Source organism: Melozone crissalis, unplaced genomic scaffold (assembly GCF_028551555.1).
Source record: "Melozone crissalis strain CALT ecotype California unplaced genomic scaffold, PUWL_Pcris_2 ptg000068l_1, whole genome shotgun sequence".
NCBI lineage: Eukaryota > Metazoa > Chordata > Aves > Passeriformes > Passerellidae > Melozone > Melozone crissalis.
In genome coordinates this window covers 18,714,882-18,740,642 of record NW_026535846.1, presented here as the reverse complement: position 1 = coordinate 18,740,642, position 25,761 = coordinate 18,714,882, and the positions used below count along the sequence as shown (strand labels likewise).

Below are 25,761 nucleotides of genomic sequence, written 5' to 3'. Positions count from 1 at the left end.
TAACAAAGATTTATTAAGATTTCCTCCCCTGAAAAGGTTCTGTGTGCATACACACACACACACCATCAAGTCCATTTTACTTGCCACTTTTACCAGAAATCCAGCTGCAATCAGCAAATTACAGCAGCAGGAGGGAAGTTCTGTGTAACTGATAAACACAAGATAAATACTGAGAGCAGGAGGCAGAGAAGCTGCATTTCAGAACATGCCTGGTAGCAAACCCCACACCAGACTCAGCAGCAGCAGAATCAGGGACTGCAGGGCTTTAGGAATTTTCTTTTTTTTCCCCACTGTGCTCCCTTCCAGCTGCTGTTGGATCTTCCACCAGAACCTCTCCTGGGATTCTCTCTCTCCCCTGAACTGCAGCAGGGTTTTAGTGCCTCTGTTCTTCACTGGCACATTTTCCTCCACTGCTCTGAGCTTCTCAGAGGTTTTCCCTTCCCTAAATTTCAAAGGCAAAAACTTAGGGAGTTGTTGGGGCTTTTTAACAAAATGAGAGAAAAAAAGAGATCGCAGAGTAGGGGAATAAAGGACTTATGGATGGCTTGCCAAATATAAATAAATATCCGTATAGATCTCAAAAGATAGCAGCTACCCACAGAGAACACCATGGTCTTTGCTTTCTCCGAGGTACAGAAATAATGCCATTTGCAAAATCAGACATAATTCCAGTTTTCAAAAGAAATCTCCTATCTGAAATTTGTAAGCTTTACAAAATTGTCCTACTGCCTTGAAAATAAAGCAACTGAAAATGCACAGCCCATACACTGCTGTATTTCAGCAGTATTTTCCTCAAATTCATTAAATACCAAGCAGTTCAGTTTAAACAGAGAAGCAAAAAAATGTATCAGTTAATTTTCAACAACACCTTTTATATAGATCCATAAATATAGATCCATACACTTGTACACAAGCACATGTGATTGTACACCTGTCCACTCAATAGGGGTTTGTGTACACACTGGATTTCTATGGAAAACCAGAGTTAATTATTGTTTATTAGCATTTTATATATTTAGGCATCCTCATCCTAAGATTTTGAAATACAGTTCTAGCTCTAATGAGTGCATTGTGGGCTACTCCTCATGCATTTAATGCAGTGCTGAATTTTGGAGGGCCTTCCATCTTACAGACACTTTCCCACCACAAGGCAGTTCCTTCACTGAAGTTTAACAGCCCAGAACATTGCAAGTGGAATAATCTACAGGAGTTTGGGAGGGGAAATTGAGTAAATAAAGATGCTGGCTATTCAAATAATATGGATTTAATTACCATTCAACGTTCGAGAATGAACTGCAAAATAACTGTATAAATAACTTCTGACCAGGAATGTTAGTGTGTGATTTTTCTAATTATCCCTTCATGTGAAATTCTGTTTATTGCTCAGAGCAGCAGGTCACAGTCTGACAAGAATGAGATTTTGGGGGTGTTTCAGAGCTCAGAGCAGAGTTTGTAAAGCAGGAGGAGGGTGACAGGTGCAGCCTACCATGGGTTGGGGTTTTCTCCCTTCTCCTCACGCCTGGGGCTCTGCTCCTCTCGTACTCGGAGCCCCCGGGGTGTCCTTCCCCCTCTATCAGAGTGTAGAATTTCCCACTCTCGTGCTCCAGGAAATAGTTTGGAGACTCTGAGCCCTTCATCCCAGGCTTTCCAAACTTGCTGATGTCGTCACAAGACATGATTCCAATTTCATCCCTAAAGAAAGAAGATGATGGAGAAATGAACAATTTAAGGGAAACTTCCAGCATGCAACTGCCTCTCCCAAATTCTACAAATAAAACAATCTTGCAACTGAAGTCTTCACTTTATAAGTGAGGCAATTCAACAAATGTAGATTAACAAAACCATCATTAGGTGCCACTTTAATTGTGAGATAAACATTCAGGAGTTTTCTGGGATCTGAAGGAGAACATAAGGAATTGTTTCAATATGAGCAGACAAGGGATTCCGTTGCAGAAATGCTCAGAATAAGATAGAAGTAGACACATAAAAGTAAATCAAACCAACTGTTTAAAGACTTCTTTAAATACCTTCTTGATTTAGGAACAAACCCACATTTTCTCAGCTAAGTGAAAATTAAGTTACTCAAAACAATGATATGGTGCTTAATGTATTTTTAGCTCTTAATTTTCTTAATTATTTACCTTGATGATGGGTCTGTTAGTTTTGGTTTTGTTTTATAAATCTAATGAAATCAAAGTGTAAAATTTTATTTTTCAAAACCTCAGATTCCTTAGGACACAAATACCTGGGGCCATAAAGTCCTGACATGGGGGAGAGAATGAAAACATCCTGGAGTGCAGAGTTGTCCATTTTTGAGGGCATGCCCATCGTGCTCGTTGGGGTTGTAGAGCTGCTCGTGGGGCTGGTTGGAATCACAGGCTGCAAAAATCAAAAAGGCACATGAAGAATAAATGAATGTTTTCTGTGCTACAAGAAACAACAAAATCACTGTGCATAATTTTAGGAGTTTTGACCTCTTTTCTTGGATTAGCCATTTTTTAAATTTCTGAGGTTTCTTCCAAAAAAGGTGTCCAGTGAAACTCTAGACTTCAAGAAAGTTATGAAAGAAACTGATAAACGACCATTAAATTAATTTAAAAGCCACCTCAAGGGAAAATCTGAGACTCAATCAAAATATGATCTTTAATCAATGCAGAAAATCAATTATCTGAGGAGAAAGGACACACTGTATTAAATGCCATTAATACAGAAGTTAATTACAGAGCTCTGGAATACTTGCACTGAATGAAATGATTGTGTTGGTTTCAGTGGAAGATTTATTGTTAGCAAGGACAGAACATCTTGATTTTTTAAGACAGCAGAATTCATTGTCCTTTGGCTTTATAGCCATGGTGATACAATACCATGGCTATAAAACTATGGTAAATAGCAAAGAAATAGAAATTAAAGGATATTTATTTATCGTTTAGGTTAAGATTTTTACTTCTTAAACTTTCACATGGCATTGAACACAATTGTTTGATTCAGATGTCACAGAGAAGCTCAAGCCAATGGTCTGCAAGGACTAGAAGGATGATAACCAAATGTGCTGGGCAGGACACCGAGATATAAGCAAAGAATATTTTTCAACCAAGGTTCAGTCTGTGTTGATACTCAAGAAATAGGAAATATTTTTATGTATAAAAGTTTGCTTAAATAGATACAACCAATTTTCTACAGGTGGAAGGAAAAGCCAGTGACTCAAAATTTGGATGAAAGTTATAAACACTAATCTTTTTCTAAATAAAATGTTTTCTATCCTCCAGAGGTAAACACTGAAATATTTTTTTATGTGATTCAAAAAGTAAAAGCAGTCCTAAATACCAAAAATGATGTTTTTATAAGAATGTTAGTCTGCAAAAGGATCTAAATTATATTAGTTCTCTATGCTTATTGTTAAACTAAATAATAAATTGTGTAATTGTTCTGGATCAGTTGTCACAGGAAGAATTATTCCAATTTGAAAAGTTCTCCAAATAAAAATAAAAAATAAAATATATATTATATTTTATTTGAGTGAAGTTGTAGGGTGCAGAGCCCTATTTGTCATTGCCAATTAAAAAAACAAAAGCAAAAACATTTTGTCCTGAGTGGAAAAATAATTAGGGAGTTTAAAATTCAAATAATCTTCCACTATCACATAATGTCAGCCAGAGACAAAAGGGGAAAAAAATGATGTCACAAATCTCACAGAAAGATAATAGAACACAGAACTGACAAATGAAAACTCTGCTGTTGTAATTCAGCATCAAGGAAAACCCTCTAAAGCAAAAGAAGACTACAACAAGGCCAAGTAATAAATTTTATAAGGCCTCAGAGATTCTGTATCATCAATAATTCATAAATTACCTATGTGGTATAATTTTAAACTTAATTATTGCAGAAAAAATATTAATAACCTCTTTAAGTGCCTTAAGCAACAATAGAGAACATGACAACTTTTATTTAAAACTTCCTGCTGTGCACCAACCTGAGGGAACAAATACGATTTCAACTTCTTAAACCCTATTTCCTTTTTGCCTTCCCTAAATAGGTACTGCTTTTGTTTTGGTTGTTTGGGGGTTTTTTAACAGCAGAAAATTGATTTCCAGAAAATGGAATGATTTCCATTCTATTTTAAATCAGAATGGAAAAATTGCTCCATGTGTGGACACAGGAATGGATCTATGGGGTGCACCATGAAAACAGCACGTGCAGAGAAACATGTATGGAACAGGAGCTGGAACATGCCATGAAATACAGCACACCCATGTGTGTTATCCCTCTTTGGTGACAGTCTGACTTTTGCTGAGCTGTTTCTCTCTCAATCGGTTTTCTCTGGGGTGTTTTCCTGCAGTTTGGGGCTGTTTGGCCGTTCCCTGCCCCGCTCTTCCCTCGCTGCGAACCCTCCTGCCTGAGCTGTGTTCTCTGCTATCCCACAGCCTGTTCTGCAGGATCCATTTAACCCATGAGCAGCAGAAACTCCAGAACAACAAACAAACAAACCCTGAGCATTCTCCTACAATTCCACAGCTCTAGAGTCTGAAAAATGCCAAAGTCACGGAAAGGTGAGGGCAGTGCAGCCAACAGGAGAGGGAAGTGAGCTCACTGCTTCCAGCAGCAACAAGCTGTTGTGTCAGCTGTCCAGGAAGCACAGGCTTCAGTGGCATCTTGAAATTTAATCAGGCTGCTTCCAAGTCATTACTGACAATAATAAATAACACCAGATCCAGGTGAGAGCTGCGGGAAGCAGGCAAACCCAAAACCTGCGCCCTGACGCGGATCCAGGTCCTCGCACTCGGGCTTGTCTCTGTGGCAGGAAGAATAAAAGATCTAAAACTGGTTTTCCATGCCTCATAACAGAATCTATTCTTAAGAAGTAACACTGGCAGGGCTGGTTTTGTTTTCCATAGAGGTTTATATTTTTATTTAAATACCTCACCCCACTATTCTCTGATATAGAAGGAATACACCCCAGGAAGGAGATGCTCCAAGCACCCTTTGCTCCTCAGGGGCTCATCAGGAGAGGAGACATCACAAAACCAGAACTGTTGATAATTCCACGAAAGCAGCTTGGTGCACTTTCAATTCTCTGGCTACCACAACAAAAGTTGCATTTTTGATGGCAAATCCATGCATGCAGTGTGTACAGCACACACTGCTCACTGTGCCACAGCCTCACATCCAGAGCTGCCCCTGAATTATGATTCTTTAATGCACAAATAGAAAGAGAGGATCTCTCTGGAAGCCCTGTGCAATTGAAATTTCCATTTTGCTGCCCCTGGAGGCTCCATCTGAAGTTCACAAGTAGATACATGAGCATCTTGCCAGAGCAAAGGATGTTATTCCTGCAGAGTTTTGACAGAAAAATCCCCTCTGGGGGTCCCAGGGCCCCGTTCCTCTCCCCCAGGGCAGGCACAGAGAAGGAAAGGTGGCCCTAAATCCCACTGCCAGCATTCCTGGGCTGCAAGGATTGCACAAACTCCTTGTTTGTGAAGCCACTGTGCAGGATTCAGGAACTCTGAGAAATGAAAGATTCAGAAAATGCCAGGCAGGGAGGAAATCTGCCTGGATAAGCTTGAAGGGGTTTTTTGTTTCATTAATTTAAAAATCATTCAGAAACACATTCATGTGTCCTATGAACCAAAAAAAAACAGCTCTGAGAAGCTTCCACATGATGGAAGGACATCAACTTCTTACAGGATGTTAAATGGCATTAAAGACAACCATCAATAGTTACTGACTTACTGGCAAGCCTTTCCTTTAAAAATGACATTTTGAGTTCAGATTTTCCTGCTGTAGGAAGAAGCAGCTGTGATGTTCACAACTGTCTTTTATTTTTTTGCATCTGCAGGTTTTCAAGGAGTGAGTACACAGAAAATAGCAGAGATCTTGTCATCCCTGCTGCCAAAAATTCCACCTGCACGAGAGGTGTGCAACAGGAGCAGGATTCTCCTGGAATTTAATGGATCTGACACACTTGATCACAAACAAGTAGGTGACAGACTGTGAAATAATGGAAACAGGAGGCACTGCCAGGCAGAGCAGCCACTGAACCTTGCTCTCCATAAAACTTTCTGTAAGTGTTCTTTCCTTTCTGAATTCCTGTGGCTCCCAGAGTCACCAAAACATGGAGAAAACAACCTGAGCATTGCCACATTTGTTTATCTGCTTCAGAGGAGTTTGGGATGGCTCCTGTTCCCTTCACTGGAAGGTAAAATTGCAGTGTTTCCTCTTGAATAAAGGATTTGCCATGACATTGCAGCACCACTTACCTGCAGGGCCAGAGGCTTCCACCTCACATTCTTCAGAAGGGCAGGAGCAGAAACCAGGGTATTCTGAGGACGTTTTTTCAAGGTTAAAATCACTCCATTTGGGTCTTCCCACAGTGCATTTACTAGGTTCTTTAACTGCCAGCCAACCTAAGGAAAAAGTCCATAATTGAATTTTGAAAGCTTTCCATTTAAGTTGAAATGTGACGGAAATGTTCCGTTAACCAGCAAGGTCTATTACAGCCTGCTCCTTGCAAACACAAGCAGTTTTTATAAACCCTGTTGCACTCAAATCATGCTGCTGCAGCTGGATTTTTATCTTTCTTTTCTTTAGCCATGTTCCTGAACAAAATAAGGCAGAAGTGAACACTGTCACCCTCTCGATAACTTGTGAGATCATGGAACATTTTAAATCAGAAGGTGAGGTCTAAAGTCATGAAATCATTTCAGTCTGAGCTCTGAGTTTTAACAGGGAGTGCTGAGGAGGGAGCCAGACTGTGCTGGAACAACAAATGCAGCATGTATGTGAGAGCTGCAAGCCCCTGCCTGGAGATAAATGATCATTTATTGGTTTATCTCTACAGCCCTGGGCACAGCTGAGCCTCCAAGTTACTGTAAATTGCAAACAGAGCCACAAAAAAGGAAATCACTGGTACTGTAAGGATGTGCCACTCAGAAAAAAAAAATACTTAGAGACATTTCTTAATCAATTTGATCATTTAAATAGGAATTTATGAATTATTATATTATTACAAATTATTTATACAAAAAGCCAGAAAATTTATTTTTAGGGCTTTTCTCTTTCCCCTGCCTTTTCTGTCCCACTCAGAGCAGATTTTTAGAGCAGTTCATGGCCATGCTAAAGACTTGCCGTAAATGCTGTGACTGCCACAAATCTGACAGAGCTGCACTGCAGGAATTGGGATGCTGTGTCTGCAATTCCCAGACACAACCCTCCCATGCAGCTGCACCAGCCCTGACATGAACCTGTGAGAATGAAAAGTTCAGTGAATCCCAGAACAGCACCAACACATGCAAGCAGTAAATATTTTTATACTGGCCATGTTTTACCTGTCAGGGTTCATAATAACATTTTAATCATAGTTTCTCTTCTGACCAAAGTGAATTCCCACTGCTATTAAAAAGCAGGACAATAAATTATTTAGGTGCTCAGGCACAGAACATCTGCATTCACCCCCTTGTTATATCAGGTGGAGTTTGTAATGACTTCCTCTTAGTGGGAGATAATATCTGATTACACAAAAAGGTGAAGGGAAAATAGAAAACAACCTCCAAGAGATTGGAACAAAAATGGTTTCTAAGGGCTGGAGAGAATTTGGGATATGACTGTCAGGTTCCAAGCTGCCTCCACAGAGGGCCAAAGCCAGGATCCCACTGTGAGCATCCACCTGGGACAGAACTGCAAGATGTGTTGGAATTCCAAAAGGGATTTTTAAAAGCTTTTAAAAGTTCTGTTCTATTTTTAATGCTGCTGTTCTATTGAAAACTTTCTAAAAATGCACTGGTCACAGGAAACCAGACAACAGCAGGAATTGTAAATAGGGCACATCCAGACAAATGCAAGGATGGCAGCTTGCATCCCAAAAAACTCCTCCAGTGTTTATAAAAGCACAGGGGCCATATTTCTTTTCCTCTTTTACTTAATTATAGAAATCAAGTGGAACTCTCTCTGATTTTTATCGATTGATGTAATTTTCAGATTGCCGAAATCCTTAGAGTTCCATGGGCTCCTTTTAGAAAAGAATTATAAATAATTAAGTGAAGGATAAATTATTCCAATGAGAACCTTAATGACAAAACCATTAAATACCAAGATCTATCAGAGCACCGTCTGCACTCATTACTACTGGGCAATGATAAAATGCTCTCAGGAATTTGGACAACTTATTATAAATTGTATTACTAAAAATAGCTTTGAAAAAAGAGAAGTCATTACAGTGGATTAAAAATCTTGGTTGATCACCAGTCCTTGAGTCAGATTTTGACATTTACTCCTAAAGAATCAGTCTTTAAAGCAATTACTGATTTCTAGCTCTGATAAGATGCATTCTCCACATAGGTGTTTTGCTCCTTTAAGATTTTTAGAACATACAGTCAAAATTGAATTCTACAAAATGGGTTGAGATATTTCAGCAAAGGTAAATGCACATTAGATCGATGAAGAAATAAAAGACCAATGTGATACTTTTCATTTTCCTCCATAAATGAAAATGGATGCTAATTTAGATGCTAAAGATGGCAGAAACACAGAAGAATGCAAAAGAATTAGCTCAAAATGGTCAGAGACAGATATTTGAAATTTTCATAGTTTACGATTAAGATTGCCACAATTATTAATTTTTGTTTTTACATCCTCAATGTTGAAAAACAAAATCAGACAAAAGAAACCTGTGGCCTCCTGTCTGTATTAAAGGATTTGTTAGTTTTATCATAGAAACTATATGGTGGAAAGTTAAGAATATAGCAACTTTTAAAAAATTAGTTCCAAAAATATTAATTGCTAAAGCAATAAATTCCTTTACCAGGAAATTCCACAATGCTGAGGTAATTTTGTAGACCCAAACCTGATAATTTTGTAGCTGGGACTCCTTAACTAATATGTTGAGAAAAACATGAAAGGCATAACCCATTTTCATTAACAGCAAAGCAGTGATTTTTAGTTCTCCAATAACTCCTTTAGACTCTCCTCATAATGACTTTGCTCCTTCTCATTCAGAAGATCTGGATTTGCATGAATGGGATTTGGAAAGCATCCTCCCAGCAGCAGGGATTTCAGCATTGTTGTAAATCCCAGCTCTGCTCATGCTTTTCTAAGAAAGCCTACCTGCCTGGGGATGACTCACTGCAGATCTGTAGGAAAAATTTATTCAAAAACTTCCTAATGCTACAGATGGACACAAAAAATATAAAAAAATCAGTGCATTTTTGGGTGTCTGCAGAGGCATGAAGTGCATGATATATTTGTCTATGAAAGGGAATTGAGAAAACAGCTCAACTGTGGAACAGGGTGGTGTTTATCAGAGGATTCCAGAGGTCTGAGCCCCCAGAGCAGTTATTCACCTCCCTGCCAATTGCTTCCAAACACATTATTATAGTAGGAATTCAAAAATAAAAATTAGCTCAGATGGTGGAGCTGGGCGTGCACAGGGGACAGAGGGATCTGCTCCTTTCCCTGCTTTCCCTGAAACTTCTGGGGACAAGGCAGGAATGGGCTCCTCAGTTCCTTCACTGCCTTACCAAACCCTGTCAGGACTCTGAAAAATGGAAAAGTTTTAATACAGAATAATAAAAGTTTAAATACAGAAATACTGAGTGTCCCTCACAGCAGGCAGGGAGGTTACACCTGAATTTGCCTGGGGGATTTGTGCCTGCTCTGCTCACTGCGTCACCTGGGGTGGGGAGACACAGAGCAATAACTAACAAGAGTTTAAAACTCCCTTTTCAGGCATTTGGTCTGGAAATCAATTGTGCCAAATATTTTCTAAATATTTATATCCTACTATATTGCACAGCACCTGAAAACAAGTAATTCTGCTCTGACTGCACTAACCCCTCACAGGAACCAGGACAGATGTTTCCCCTCATGACTCTTCAAATACATGAGCAAAGCCATCTGGATATTTACTTGAACCCGCAAAGTTTGACCTCTCTTCATATTTGCATTAAAAAAAAACCCCAGCTGGTGTAAACCCAACTTTTTTTAAGGAAGCAGACTACCATCTTTTCATATTTTAAGTAATTCAGTTTGCCTCATTAGGGAATTAATCAAGAGAGCTGGTTTGATTAAGATGGAAATCAGAAATTATTATTAGACAAAAATGTGCTGGAAGATCATAAGACTTTTCTGTCACTGAAGGGGAAGCTCGTCATTAACACCTGTAGCTGATTCACTCTCATTAATATTCGAGCTGCTCCTAACAAGAATTGATGATTTAAAACCAAATGTTCTCCCATTATCTTACAGAGTTATTTTCATTAACCAACGGAGAAACACAGCAAGAATCCAAGAAGGAGCAAGATCTACTGCTGGAAGAGAGGCTTTGCTGAGCCCTTCTGAAAGGCTGGGTCTGGAGAATAAGTGACATGTGGCACTTTGTTTGGAAACAGAAGGACATCTTTTGGGGAAAGAAGTTCAAATTCTCATGACAGCTTTTGTCCTTTTTTTTTTCCCCCCCTGCTCGCATTTCCCAACACAGAGTGTGCTGAAACACAGATGGTGTGACCTGGCTCTGCATTTACAGAATTGCCTCCACCTAAAATGAGCTCTCATTAGGACTCATATTTACAATTCAGCAAACAGACACCGAGGGTATTAATTCAATGACTGTCTTCACACAAATAAATTAGTGCTGAAATGATTTCATTGTGCCAGGCTCTTGACACACTTAATTTCAAGCATGTAATTTGACAGTGAAGAGTATGAAAGGGCATTAGGCTGCTGAGCATGTACTTGGAATCAAAGTATATTTGGGGTTTGAAGGGACATTTTAAGGTCATTTAAAATGAGCCAGGAGCAGGGACATTCTCAAGTGGGTTGCTCAGAGCCCTGTCCAAGCTGGCCTTGGACATTTCCAGGGATGGGGCAGCCACACCTTGTCTGGGCACCCTGTGCCTGTGTTTCACTGCAAAAAAATCCTTCTTTATATCCAAATCTCCCCCTTTCAGTATAAAGTCATTGCCCCTCTACAACAGACCCTACTAAAAATCTGTCCCCATCCTTCTTCTATGCCCTTGAAATCACAGGGTCCATAATTCCAAAGAACAACCTCGAGTGTGAAAATGCAGCTCCTTCAGTTAAAACCTGCAGCTGCTTCAAGAGAATATAAGAAACAAGTAGGACAACAGATTTATTACAGATATTTCTGTGGCCTCTTGCTCTGGCACAGCAGTGTTTTATGCCTTGAGGATTTGTTTCTCTTTCTGGTCTTTATTGCCTCTGTCTGTGGAGAAAGAGGAATTCTGTCTCAGCCCCAGTTGGCTGAGTTAACCAAACTGAAATCCTTAAATAATTCCTCTTCCTGTGAGACAGATGACACGTTTTCCTTTTTACCCATTACATTTTTTTAATGCTCCTATCTAAGTGAACACCTCTGATAGCTGTAAACGACCTGGAGATCACACACTATTTCAGACAAGATCTTACTAATGTCAAGACAATGGTATCCAAACTCAGTTTCTCCTGAAAACCTGTTCCTGATTAATTCCAAGTTCATCTTTGCCATTTTCAGTCACATCAGCTCCATGGTGCTCAGTTGGTTTGGGATTAATTACAACATTCTGACTCCTGGAGCTTTGCCAGGTGCTCCTGAATAACATCAAGCTTTCAACAGGAATTACTAAAAGCCTTCTTATTGCTCTCTGTCCTGTGAAATAACCTTCAAATCCTAACCCTCACCAAAAAATATAAAAATACAAAGAACAGAAGACAGAGAAATTCAGTTTTCCCTTGTTTACAAATCACTTCTCTATCCAGAAAGAGACAAAATATTTTACAGGTGGTCAGGTAAAAGAATCAATATTTATTTGAACTTCAATTTTTTTCATTTGTCTGAAAAACTATCTAAAAAGGAAAATTAACACAATTTAATTTTCATAAGTTTATGCTGAAAAATGATTACAATATAAAATCTACTATTACAACTAAGCAGCAAAAATCTCATAAAAAGTAATTGTTAATTTTGCAAACAAAGAAGTGCTACAGTGGCATCTTTGGTACTTCTGTAGAATTTTATAGGAAAGGAAGTAAAAATCTACAAGGCATTGGCAGAATTGGTGCCTGTTGTTGGATTTTAGCGAAAAATAGAGTTAGGGTGGCAGAAATTTAGAATATATAACTTATTCTTAAAGTTTCTTACACTGTTTTATTAAAAATCTTATAAGCAAGAAAAAGCAGAAAAGCAAATAAGGAAATTGGATGATGATTAAATGATCTTAACAGCCAGTGGTGAATTGCCTCCTTTAATTAATTTCTTGCTTAAAGTACTATTATTTTTTCTTTGATCTTTGTAATTGTATTACAGAGTGTTCCTTGGTTAGACCAGATTCCACGTGGAAAAGCTTTTATTTCTCCCCTTTTCAGTTGTTGAATTACATAATTTGGAAGCAGCTCCCCTTTAATACCTCCTGAACACCCTTTTAACTCTCAACTCCATAGAAAAGCTTTTGGAAAAATGAAGTAAAACTGTGAAAAGTTGTGTCCATTCCCTGGGGAGTCTGTTCAGTGCCCAACCACCCTCTGCAGGGAGAGCAATTCCTGAAATCCACCCTGACCCTGCCCTGGAGCAGCTCCAGGCTCTGCAATCTCATTTTTACTCTTTCAGTTCTGCCCTGCCCACGAGTGAAGCCTTGCCCTGGACAGCTCCATAACTCCTGTGAGAAATGCAGAGTGCTGCAGCTGGAATTCAAACAGGATGCTGAGGAGGGTCATGCGTTAGGATGACAAACTGGAAGTGCTCAAATTATCCACCTTACTAAAAAAAAAAAAGAGTGATGAGCTAATTTGATTGCATCCTGAAAATACCTAAAAGAGAAACCTGCTCTCCAATTTAAGAGATAAAAATACATCAAGATCAAAGGACTGGAAGCTTGTGCCAGACAAATATAGACTACAAATAAAATGACTTTTTTCCCCCCAGCAATGAGAATAATTAACTACCGGAGTAATTTATTACAGGTTGTGGGAACATCAATGAAAGTTTTAAAACTCAGATGATCACATTAAATGAATATGAATTTATCCAGAAAATACACTGGCCTAGTTCAGTCAAAATCAGATTTAATAGTGCTGGTAGCCAGCTATGGGATTGGAATTTGCTAAAGGAGATCCATACTTTCTCTGCCCAGGGAAGTGTTTCCAGCACTTTAAATGACATGACAAATGATAAAATGACATTTTATCATCATCTTCAGGACAGTTTCCTCCAAACACATTGTGTTGAAGGATTTATATTTGATAAATTATAAAATATTGGTACCAAAATGCTACAGAAACATCAACCTTAAACAAATGTCTTGGTTAGGATAACCAAAATAAAATCTTCTCTGGAAAACCTGTAGGAACACCAGAGATCTGCAAGTTCCCTGACCCCCCTCAGCCATTATTTTCAAATGGGTTACACCCCTTTTTATGAGCTGGTCGTGCTAATATTAGAATTTTGATTATGTGGAAATTTAATGAGCTGCTGCCTTTGAATAATTCCAGTCCACTAATGGAAATAATGCTAATTATAAGCAAAATATGGATCATGATAACGTGGTAAGTGGGGGGAAGAAGGAGCACAGCTGAGAGTGGTTTGCAGCAATGAATGCCAGAAGTGACTTAAAGAACACACTTGAAGATCTAAGGGATATTTAAAATATTAAAACTCCTAATCCATGAGGGGTGAGAGTTGGACACACCTCTGAACCATGCAAACACTCACTATTGCTGCCTGATTTTCCAAACTGGACACATAATGAGACTTTCCAAGCCATCTTTAAAGCAAGAATAAGTTTCTAGTGCCCTTTATCTATTTCCTTGGCTTGTTAGACACTTCAGAATGAATAATTAATTTATTATGGGGGGGATTTTTTTAGAAAAAAAAAGTCTTTTGTGGCTCTTGACTCAGCTGTTGGTCCTGTGCCCTCAGGTGGAAAGGGATTACAAGTTTCAACCACCTTGAGCCTACTGTAATAACAGACATGGAAAGAGTTGCTAAAAAAGCCAATTCTTGAGAAGCTGAATGGGGGATTTCACCTATGGGAGTAAAGATTAAATCAGATCTGTCACTTGAAGAGTGTGTTTGATGGAGAAAGCCAGCCTAATGCATATTTCAGCCTGTAACTATGACAACTCTCTAATACAGATAAGAGCTGTGTGTTGCATTAACATTTAAAGTGTAAATGAATAAGTTATACTTCTTTTCAAGAGAAAATATTTGCTCTCTAATCATAAGATTTTAATAGCCAGACTTTCATATTTCCACTTCACACAAGTGACAGACAGAAAGAGATTTCTTAATTTTACATTTGCTGTGTCTGGAGATGGGGTTCACCAGGACAAAGTGAAATAGCTAAATTAGGAGTTCCTTAGGACCATTGTCCATTGTCCTTATCACTAGTTATCCCTAAGAAATAATAAATACCAGTGTTCCTTCCTCCAGCAACACTGGAGCTATTTAAATTATATTTAAATTACATTCTTCAATACTGAGGTTCAGCATCCACCTGCTTATGGTTGTCTTAAAAATAAATCTCCATCCAAGAATGCCCAAACCCCAACCCTGGCAGATTTCTATCAACACTTTCATCATTTTTATATCTTCCCCCCAACAGATTCAGCATACATGGCTGTTACAACACTTCTGCATTATTAATCTGGATCCTGCATTAAACAGAATGCAAAATTCTGTTCAAGAGGAGAAGTTAAACCAGCTGGCAAGTGCATAATGAGAAGTCTAAGAACTTCAAGGAAATATTCTTGGATCTCCTTATATAAGAAGAGTATGATGTTGAAGAGCAGCTGTGCAAAATGTAAATTTGGCCTAATCCTTCTGGGCTGGTTATGGACTCATTTTGGGCCTTTTCTTATTAAGAATAAGCAGTGACTATGATGTTTAAAAAGACATAAATAATAATAATATAGTTGAGCAGAGAAGAATTAGTACTTTTTACCAGCTTTTTTACTTTTCATCAGCTTTTTTACTTTTCTGTGTTGCAAAGCCTGAGCACAGAATTTCCAGAATACTTACCACAGTTTGGTGGTTGACCTGGATCACCTCATCACCAGCATGGATTTTCTTACACTGGTCAGCAGGAGACTGAGGACAAAAGAGAAAAATTCACTTTACAGGGACGATGTGGAGGTGGAAGGAAAGAGCAGGAATTAAAACAATGAATGCTGAAAGAGGCAAGAAAGCTGTACCTAAAGAAGTCTTATTGCTGTCCAATAATGGTAACTGGTCATATTCATAGGGAAAAATATTTTTTCTGGTAACATTTGCTGGAGTAATCAAGAATTCCACCTGCCATTCCAACCTAGAATTCCAGCTGCCCTGTGTGGCCAGTTGAGCTATTCCATTGTGTTTAGCTGAACAGCCACGACCTTGTTGGGAATCCCCTGGGTGAATTCACATCCCATGGGGTTAAATCTGTTACAACATACCCAGGACCAGCCAGGTGTGGGGCAGAAGTCAGGGCTCAGTCCTCTCCAGAGCAGAGTCACTGCTGAGGGGAGCTGAAGATGCTCTGCACACTCAGGTATTTATACCTTCAAATCCAGCTCCAGCACTTCCAAGACAGGGCTAAATGAACCATGTGAACACAGAATGTGGTAATTTATAAATGGGTGCAAGGGACTTGCTCTTCAGGAGATTTTATGTACACACACTATTCACATAATTTCGCAATCCTGGACCTGGAAAACTCCCTTATCCTAAATATAGCTTGCTCTGAGCAGATGAAAATGGATTAAAACCCATTGAGGAACCACTCAAACATGGGCAACTACTATTGTACAAATAATTTTTAGAAGCTTTGGTGAAATCTTAAATCTGTGAGAGAAATCAGGGGCATTCAGGAGATGAGCAGTTCTCAGAGAGCTGAGAACTCAAGCAAATTGTTTGCCCTGTGCCCTGGCTTACAAGAGTGTTCTACTGACACAGACCACACCAGTCTGGCACTCAGGAGGAAAAAACCACAAAGAATTCAAGAGCTGAGACATCACCTTGGAAAATAAACCCAGTGGAAGTTGGCTGGCTGTTCAGTCCGGAGATTTGGACAAGGGGGGAAATTTACTCCTGAGATGCAGGGTCAGAGAGAGGAGAGGAATGAGTGCCCCTTGTCAAACAGTGCTGAAACTTTTAAAGCAAAATAATCTTCCATAAACAGTTCAAGCTCCCTGCCAAGCAAGCAGGCTCCTAAGAAAGGCAGAAAAGGAGCCACTTGCAGCTGGAGGGAGCGGCCTGGCTCTAATCCTGCTGAAGAGCTGCACAGAGAAAAAGCTGTTACCAAAATGTAGCTGAGCTCCTGGGTAGCTCCTGCAGCCAGCCTAAAACATAAATTGTTAAACACAATAAAGGAGGCACGTGTCAAATACAAAGCAAGAAAGGATTTATCTGAACTGAAAGTGATGTTCGTGGAGAAGTTCATGGTCATGACCTCACTGCAGGCAAGAACTCCTCAGCTGCACTGTCCTCAACCCAAAATCTCCCTCATTCCTCTTGTGAATGGAGATTAAAAACATAAAACATAAACAAATAAAAGGAGCAAAGAGAAGAGGAGGCAATACAAGAAAAACCCAAATTGCCACTGACAGGGAAATGACTGCAATTATTTCTGAATCAAATGCCAGAGAGCCAGAGAGACTCATCCCCCCCAGGGGCCAGCCTGTGCTGCCAGAGCCAGGCAGGGCTCTGGGGGCAGGAGATTACCCAATTATTGATTACCCAACAATCAGCCAACAGGGCAATCAGCCAGCCCTGGACAGGGTGATTCCCAGCCTGACTGGGCTGCTCCAAGCACAGCTTTTACCTCCTGCCCACTGCTGGTTCTTCATTCCCAGCCTTTCCCTGATTCTTCATTCCCAGCCTTTCTCTCTCTCTGGTTCTTCATTCCCAGCCTTTCTCTCTCTCTGGCTTTCCACTCCCAGCCTTTTCTCTGGTTCTCCATTCCCAGCCTTTTCTCTCTAGTTCTTCATTCCCAATTTCTCTCTGGTTCTCCATTCCCAGCCTTTTCTCTGGTTCTCCATTCCCATTCTTTTCTCTGGTTTTCCATTCCCATTCTTTTCTCTGGTTCTCCATTCCCATTCTTTTCTCTGGTTTCCCATTCCCAGCCTTTTCTCTGGTTCTCCATTCCCATTCTTTTCTCTGGTTTTCCAATCCCATTCTTTTCTCTGGTTCTCCATTCCCATTCTTTTCTCTGGTTCTCCATTCCCAGCCCCTCACCTGCCTGAGCTCTCAGAGGGTTTTGGTCCCTCTTGGCTCCAGTTCTGAGCTGAGCCCTGGGCAGATCAGACCCCACCTCAGCCCCTGAGCCCTCCTGCCCTACAACAAACAGGATTTTACCCCACACTCAGATGGGGATGTGAAAACCCACCTGACTCCAGAACCATTTTCTCCTTTTCTTGGAAACTTGTGGAATTTTGGCAGACCAGGAGCAAACATGAAACAGAAATATCCCTGGAATTCAAAGTGACTTTAACAAACTCTTTGGCTTTAAGTGGGGCATGGAGGAGAGCAGGAAGCTGCAGGAAACACCTCCATCCATAATGGTTAACTTCAGCTGATCAGCAAAGGCCTGGCTCTTTCTCTTTTTAGCTGCTTTCCTGACTTGGATGAGGCTGAGCTAATTAAACATTGGCTCTGAGGTCAATTATCCCTTCAAAAGGAATGAAAAATCAATTTGCTGAAACACCAGAAGTTAAAGGTCTTTGAAGCTGGTTTATCTGCACATGTGATTACACTTCCAGCAAAACCAAAAAAAGCAATTTCTTCTGGTGGTGTCGTAGCAAAAAGTTTTGACAATCCAAATTAAAAGAACTTATTTCTAGTGGCTGGCAATTTAGTAACTCTTCCTGTGAATTTCAATTGTAAATATATCAATATTTCCCCTACAAACTGCATTATATTTCTGAAATGAATTAGAATTACAGTAAAAAAATGGATTAATTATAGCATGAGTAATTCAATCTATGAACATAATCTCTCCAACATAATCAAGATGGATCAAATCATAATTTTGAGCACCCAAGATACACATGTAGTTATTTTTAGACTTCTAAATGCTGCCAATGGTGACAATATAAACAAACAAATTTCAAGTTTAATTTGCATTAGAATTGTCTTCCCAAATTGTGACATACAAATCATCTGGCTTTCCATGGGTTTGCACTGACAAAGCCCATATAAATACCACTAAATGTATATAAATCAATTAAAATATCCCACATGGAGCTCACCCATATGGGCCAGCAGAGCAGTGGCACTTGCCAGGCAGGATTTACATCTCACAGAGCTCGTGTGATGCTCCTTGGGCATCAGCAATCCATAACTCCAATATCAGCTCGATAAAACCTAAAGCTGTCACTTGCCCAGCTCTGAGCTCTGGACACACCCGAGCCTGAGTGGGAGCAGTGACTGGAAGATGAGAACCAGAAGGGTTTTGTTATAAAGTCTGCCACAGTAATTAGATGGCAGCAGTTGAAGGCAATTTAATTATTCAAATTTATAATTATGAACTGCATGTTAAGGAACGAGGAGGATGTTTAGAGGCTGAGCTGTTGTTCCTGTCACACTCTTTAGTGCTCCCTCAAACCTCACACAGATCTTTGAGCTGCAAAACTCTCTGTGATTTTAGTTCAGGTTTTTCAAATGCCTCTGGGGTTACAATAAAAATTATAATTGATCTCGTCTGTGTATTTACTACAAATGATAGAAAATATAAAATATAATGTACTTAATATAAGTATATATTGTGTATATATGTATTGTATTGTATGTACTGTATATATATTGTACATATATATATTAATATATATGTATATATATGTACTTAATATATATATACAGGTACATATATATATTAAGTACATGATATATATACATGTACGTGTGTGTGTATATATATAAAGTACATTATATATATATATATATAGTACATTATATATATATATATATACACACATATATACACACATATATATATATATATATATAATGTACTTAATATAAGTACAAGGGAACCACTTTTGCCAGAGAGAAAGTGAGTGAATGTTGTTAGAAAGAAATATTTGAGTAATCACTAAGGGCAGAAGTTTGAGAATTTCCTTTATTATAGCATTAATTATTAATAATTTCAACACAGTGGCTTTTCTATGTCTGTGTTCAAGGGCACTAAGTCTTTAAAAAGGTAATATGATACATATATATAAAAAAAGAAAAAATATATTAATAAAAAGTGGCTTGGTTTAAAGCAAGCTTACATATTACAAAGTGCACTGCAGATACAGAGAAAATAATTGTAAGCATGATGAAAGTATTTTAAAATAAAGGATCTTACATTTTCTGTTGTTCCTGTGATTACATGTAGTCCATCATATGTTGATTTGATATACATTCCCTGCAAAATAAAGAGCAAAAAGGGTAATTAATATTTGTAGGAAACATTTGCATGATAATTAAAATAATAGATTTGCTCTAAGGACCATAACATTTGAACAGACTGGAAGGAGCTGTGGTCAATTAACATTTGCAAATCCAAGTTTAACAAATCTATATCAAGACCACTATAAATAGCAGACTTTTCTCACTTAATGCTTTTTTTTTAATTCTAAAGTTTGTGAGCAGAGTTCAGCACAGAGCATCAGCATAAAAACTTGTGCCTGTTCAGTATTTGAAATATTTAACAGGATTTCTTTTTATGAGAAGTGACATAAAAGAAGTATTGAAACTGAAAGCATGAGCAGTAGTAGGTTTTAAACTTAAATGCCCCATTTTCAAAGAGTTCCTGATTCAGTAAAAGTGAAGCCAGAGCCAAACTCAGAAAAGACAGGAGCCAGTGCTCATACTGCTAATTTATGGGGGAAATGAGCTTAGTGAAGTAACAGGAGCTTTGTAATTAGTCCATCAAGAATTCTGCTTCAAGGAGAGGACTGACAAGATGGAAAGGGACGAGCAGAGCAGGGATCTGTGGAGCTGAGCACACTCAGAGCCCAACGTCAGGGATGCTCAGTGGCTCCTGTGCCTCCCTTCAGGAGCCAGGCCAGAGCTTCCCCTCTCTTCCCACAGCACCCTTATCCATCACTTTGGAAATCTAATTAATCTAATTGGTGCATTGTGCTGCTGATTTATTGTTCTTTCAATAGCTCTGCATCACCTTGTGCTGTCACAGCCCCAAAGTTTAGAGTCCCCAGCAGTAACCAAGAGCATTTTGTTCAGAGAAAGCAATTTCCAGATTCCTGAATGGTAGTGGAGATCTTCAGGGTGGGCACACAAACACCACCTCCCAACCCCTCAAGAAACCCCCAAAGCTTGAAAATCCTACAAAGTTTAGGTGATAGTGCTCTCCACAAGCACCTAAACTGGAAGATGGCATGGAGCCAAACTCTTCCTCACAGTGGGAGCATGAAAAGCAAGAGACAAGTTGAAACTTGGGTAAGGAATTTTTTTTCCAGTTTTACCATCAGGAAAATAAAAGCCTGGAACAGGCTGGCAAAGCTGTGGAATCTCTGATTTGGAGATGATCAAATTGTGACTGGATGAGGCCCTGAGCAACCTCCTCTAGCTGGGTGTGACTGGATTTTTCATGGGAAAATGAAACTTCTGCCATAATGTAAACTAATTCCATTTCAGCAAGTTTTTTTAAATGTATTGAAATCTTAAAAATAAAGATTGTCCAAACCTGATTGCTGGCAGGTTGCAATGCTGGGTAGAAAAATCCGCTTTAGATTGCGTTTCCCCATCTCAGTTCTCTTAAATTAGTCTGCTTTACAAACTACTTCATTTATAAAAACCAAAGATCCAAATTAAACCTTGCCAGTCTTGAAATCAGCTTCACAAACTGGGATTAGTTGGAAGAAAGAAGCTGCTGGTGAACATTTCAGAATTTCCTTTTTAGAGCTGTTTAATTTATCAGTGTTTGCTGTTCTGCTGTCTCTGTTGTCCCTCCAGCAGCTAAGGAGAAAGTTCCCTTTGCCAACTCAAGGACACAAAGAGGATCTTGGAAAGCTGAAGGTTCCCATGGACAAGGGGATGGGGAATCTCCATTAAAACCCAATTTTATTTTAGTTTTTTATTTAATTGAGCAGAAGTTTGCCCATCTAGTGAGAGTTATGCTGAATTTCCACAGTGAACTTTTCACAAGAATATTACACAACATTCCTGCTCTTTTAGCACTTGCTCAACCTGAGGAACACATTTCCAGCCACACTTTTATATCAAATTTAATATCCCAGTCCTAAAATCCCACTTGCTTTGACAAGATTCATTCCCGGCTCAAAAAACCCAACAGATTAAAATCTTTAAGGCCACAAGAGGACAGAGTGCTAAACTTTGCACTAAAATTTACCACTTGTTTCTTCCTAGAGTTCTTAGACTCTTGTTAATCTCTGTGTATTTTTGGAAAAATTCAAATTATAATTTTATCTCTTAACAGATGCCATTGGAGAGTCGCAAAACCTGACTAATCACACAGAATTACCCTACATTTTGTTATCTGCTCTTTCATCCTAGTTATTAAAATTTAAGAATATATTTAAAAATAAACAATTTTAGTGAATGACTCATAGCCTTCAAATTACCCTACACAGAGCTTTCATCCTTGTTTTCCCAAAAGAAAAATAATGAGCTTGTTCCTTGTTGACCATTCCAGGAGCAGAGCGTCCCCTTGACATATATTTACCTGGAAAGCTGGAAAGATTATTCTATGTAAAAAAATATGAAATTTTTAATATAAATTTTTTACTTCATGTGGTTCAGCTCAGGCAATGATATCCAGAGAATTGTTGGGTCACCTTGAGTGACCATGGCCAAACCATGCATAGGTTTGGCCAATGTGGGAGACCCTTCTGGAGTGGCACCTACACCTGGCACAGAGGCTTCTCCTGCCTCTTTCCCTCCAGTTTCCACTGCTGCCCTCTGCACCCAGCTCTGTTTGCCTCCCTCCTGCTCTGCAAACTCAGAAATGTCCATTCCCATCCCACCAGGCTTGTCCCACCCTGCCCTTTCCTGTCACAACCTGCCCTGTCCATCCCAGTGACTCAGCTCCCAACTTTCTTTCTGTTCCCTTACCGATCTGTTTTCTGCCCTTAGAAGCAAAATATCACAGAATATATTAATTCTTTTTCAAAATGATTAATCTCTCTTTATTTTTTTTTTCTTTTTTTTCCCCCAAGAATGGGGTTTCAGTCTCTCTGGTTTATTATTGAATGCCAACAATGATCTCAGAGAAAAGAACAACAAGCTGTACCCCTTATCTCGAGATAAGGCAGGAGTCAAGGATTCTCCTCTGTGAAGATGGCTCAGACTGGTGAACATTTAGAAATAAATAGTTGCTCTTTATGCCTGACACCTCAGTTATTAAACTCTGCAGAATGGCACTGACCTATGTTAGAGAACAGGGAAATGTTTCTCAGCCATCAAATCAAGAATCCTGGCTGTTTCTGAGCAACTCTGCCACTGTCCCCTAGTGACAAAGTGAATTAAAGGTTTTTAATTAAAATCTGACCTTTGAAAACATATGGGAAGGCATCAACCATTTAAAACCCCATTTTGAAGAGACTTTTCCCCAGAAAACAGCATATCCAGTTGTCAGGGGAATTCCCTTGAAAATTTTCGTGCACAATCATCTGGCTAATTAAGCAGGATATAATGACAGCAGTGTGTTTTTAAGTGTCAACAATTATTCCTGCACAGGGAAGCAGTGACAGCAAAGATGCAGGTTTGTAATGCCACAGACAACCAGGGAACTCTTACACCCCTTGATCTTTTGCCCCATAAAAAGTGGTTCTTTAATCTTATTTCAACTATCAAAGTTACACAAATGCATTTAAATGAATGCCATGATAGTGCTTTGAGAAGGTGATGGAGCTTTTTGTTTAAATTTTATACCATTAAAAAGTCCCCCTCAATTTTTTTTTCTGCCTTATATGTTGTAGCCCTCTACCCAAATTTAAACACCTCTACTTTCCTTCCTGCAAGACAACTTCCATCTCTCAAAATACTTAAGATAATAACTTCTTTTATTCTTCTGTCTGAGAAAATTTGGCTTTGTTTGGGCTTTTAGGCTATGAGAACCTTTATATGTCAAGCATGATGGAAATTTGTCAAGTTTCTGTAAGCCTTTAAAAATAATTCAAAATAATTAGATGAACACCCTGACAGTTTCAGGCCAGGCATATTCCCATTAAAAATCTGCCTTCATATTCTACTTTTTCTTCCTGCTTACCTTGCACTTCCTTTCTTGTGAAAATGGGAAAGATTGGCTTCCATCACCTTAAATTACAAATGCCACAGAAAGAGAAGCACTATTTGAAAGGGTAACTGGACATTGGATAGATGAATAATATATTTGTGCATATGACAGCTTGGCTGTTTGTTCAGCTTCTTTTGTTTTCCAACATTACAGCTGCTTTCATAAAAAATTTAATTTTATAAATAAAAATCTTTGCTTTTCTTAAATTCTTAAAACAAAACAGGAAAAGTTCCCTCTGCAGAAAAATTAAGAAGGCTCTGGATATTAGCAGCATACATCTTAATTAAAGTGTGTCTGATTACACTGATTCTATCAGCAGGGGGAAGCTCAGACAACAGAGAAAAAAAAGAATAAAAAAATGAAAGGAAGGGGGATAAAAGTCCTCCTTTATTCCAGAAGAAAAGAAGAAAAACATTTCACAGACATCAGAAGATACAAATCCAAACAACAAAACCCCAACTGCCTCCCTGTTCAGAATCTCCTGCTTAAGAGGAATCATTAATCTCATCAAATAAGATTAAAGCTGCATCTTACACAGAAGTATCTCTGGGTACATGAGCTGGACATCAAGTTCAGAAGATTAAAAAAATAAGTTTCATCTGAAATAATACTGGCTGTAATAATCTCTCACTATGGACAATCCCCAATCATCCAAGAGCAGGAGGGGGGGAGAAAAAGCCTCAAACTTCAAAAACCATTCTATGATCCCATTCTGTATCTCTATAAAATCTCCAGTAAAATGCTGCCTGTTTATGTGACAGCAAAACTGCTCCAGAGCTGGCTCTGGGCACAGGAGGAGGTAAATCATGGCAAGGTTCTCCAGCCTTTCATCAACCTCCATCCCCAAGGATTTAGCAGCAAGCTGAGGTGCTGCCAACAGCAACCCAAACTCCTGGCTCGAGGGCTTATTGTGGATCCATCAAGCCAAAAAATTTAAAGTGGGAAGGCAATTTTCTTAAATCACAAAGTTATTTTATTCTATTCGATTTCTTAAAAATTTATGTCTGCATGTTCTGCCAGAGCTAACGGTGATTCTCACAATTTAATACTTTCTTAGTGCAGGAATTTGTTTGAAGTTTGTCAAATTGATTGTTTGAAACAAAGCTTTGCCTTCCAGACATCTTGTTCATGCTGATTATGCTGTGCACTTCAGATATTAATGGTATTACCATACCCAGTACTACAATTCAGGAGAAAAAGTGCTTTACAATCCTTAAAGTTACTTCAAAATGATATAGAAAATACATGGAAAGCATTTCAGTATTCTCCACTGAAAAATCAGTGGTAAATAGGGAAAAGGAGGAACCAATTTGACTGGTGAAGCAGGGGAAGGAATGGAAAAAGCAAGGAAAAAATCCCAATATATTTCTGGAGGCCAACAAATGCCTGAAGAGATCAGGATGCAAACAGAGTCCCCAGGAGCTGGAACAAACCCCAAGTGTTCCCAATGCAAATTCCTTTGTCCAGCAAACTGCCGGGAAAGCACAGCACACAGAGTGCCCTGGGAAGGCTGCAGATAAGGCCAGGCTTTAATAAAGCTGAATGCAAAGAAGGGATTTTAGAGAGGAAAAAACAGAAAAGGGCGACATAAAGCTCATAAAAGCACAGACGGAAAGTTCAAAATGCTACAACTGAAGATGCACATTCCAAAGACTCAGAGTCCCTTTGTGAAAATGCTTTATGGTCCAGAATTTATTTACACAATTAAACACACAGACAGTGCCCTGCAGGAGCTCTGACTCCGTGCAGACTGCGTGGACCTGGACCTGGAAATTAATTCCATTTATGTGGGAGCTTCTGCAGTGTCAATAGGATTCCTGGCTCATAGGGGGAGAAATTAGAAGGCATGTAATAAAAATTTTGCAAAAGGAGTTCTGAAAACTTGGGAAGACTAATAATTCAGTCAGCTGAATATCATTCCAGATAACTGAATTCTTTGGTAAATCTGAGTGATTTACAATACACTCCAATAGCAAATAATTGTGTTTGTTTTCCAGGTGCCAACCCTGGATGAACCCTGTTCTCAGTAGCTCTGAAAATTAGAGCTACATTTAAACCCAAGAGAGCCTGGATTTTAAATTTATGCTATAAAGGTAAAAAATGTCCTGAAATATTGTACATTAAGCTGCTCTTGAAAAACACATTTTTGGTAATTTTGACACCAACTGCTGTGCATTAGCTTCCTACCTCTAAAACTAAAATTACAATATCCTTTTCACAAGTGTGTTGTGAGGATGAATTAATTAGTGTCTGTGAAGCACTCAGGAAGGCCATATAAAAAATAAATAAAACAACTCACGATTAAATTAGTAACTCCAGGGACTGCAGAGCTTAGTTGGAGTGTGGTAAATCAGGCCTCAACCCCTACACTGAATGATAAGGATAAAAATGGAACTCTGAATACTTTCCATTCACTGAATAGTGCTCATTTCTCTCTTGAATGGAGCAGATATCCTGTGGAAAAAAATCCTCTATACAATCATGAGAAAGCCATTTGTAATTCATTACTCTGTTCTATATTTGATTCTGATTAATGTTTTCT

The 25,761-nt window shown here is 38.9% G+C and overlaps 1 protein-coding gene across 2 annotated transcripts in view; it reads right to left on the bottom strand.

Annotated features, from left to right (window-relative positions):
• LOC128945699 (connector enhancer of kinase suppressor of ras 2-like) overlaps positions 1–25,761 on the bottom strand; it is a 164,802-nt gene that overhangs the window by 43,962 nt on the left and 95,079 nt on the right. For both annotated transcript variants that reach the window (XM_054289513.1, XM_054289512.1), the window contains exons 7-11: positions 19,308–19,367; positions 15,002–15,070; positions 6,255–6,401; positions 2,246–2,379; positions 1,487–1,692 (exon numbers count right to left, since the gene is read on the bottom strand). In XM_054289513.1, coding sequence (XP_054145488.1) covers positions 1,487–1,692; positions 2,246–2,379; positions 6,255–6,401; positions 15,002–15,070; positions 19,308–19,367 — 616 coding nt within the window. The remainder of the gene's footprint in view (positions 1–1,486; positions 1,693–2,245; positions 2,380–6,254; positions 6,402–15,001; positions 15,071–19,307; positions 19,368–25,761) is intronic.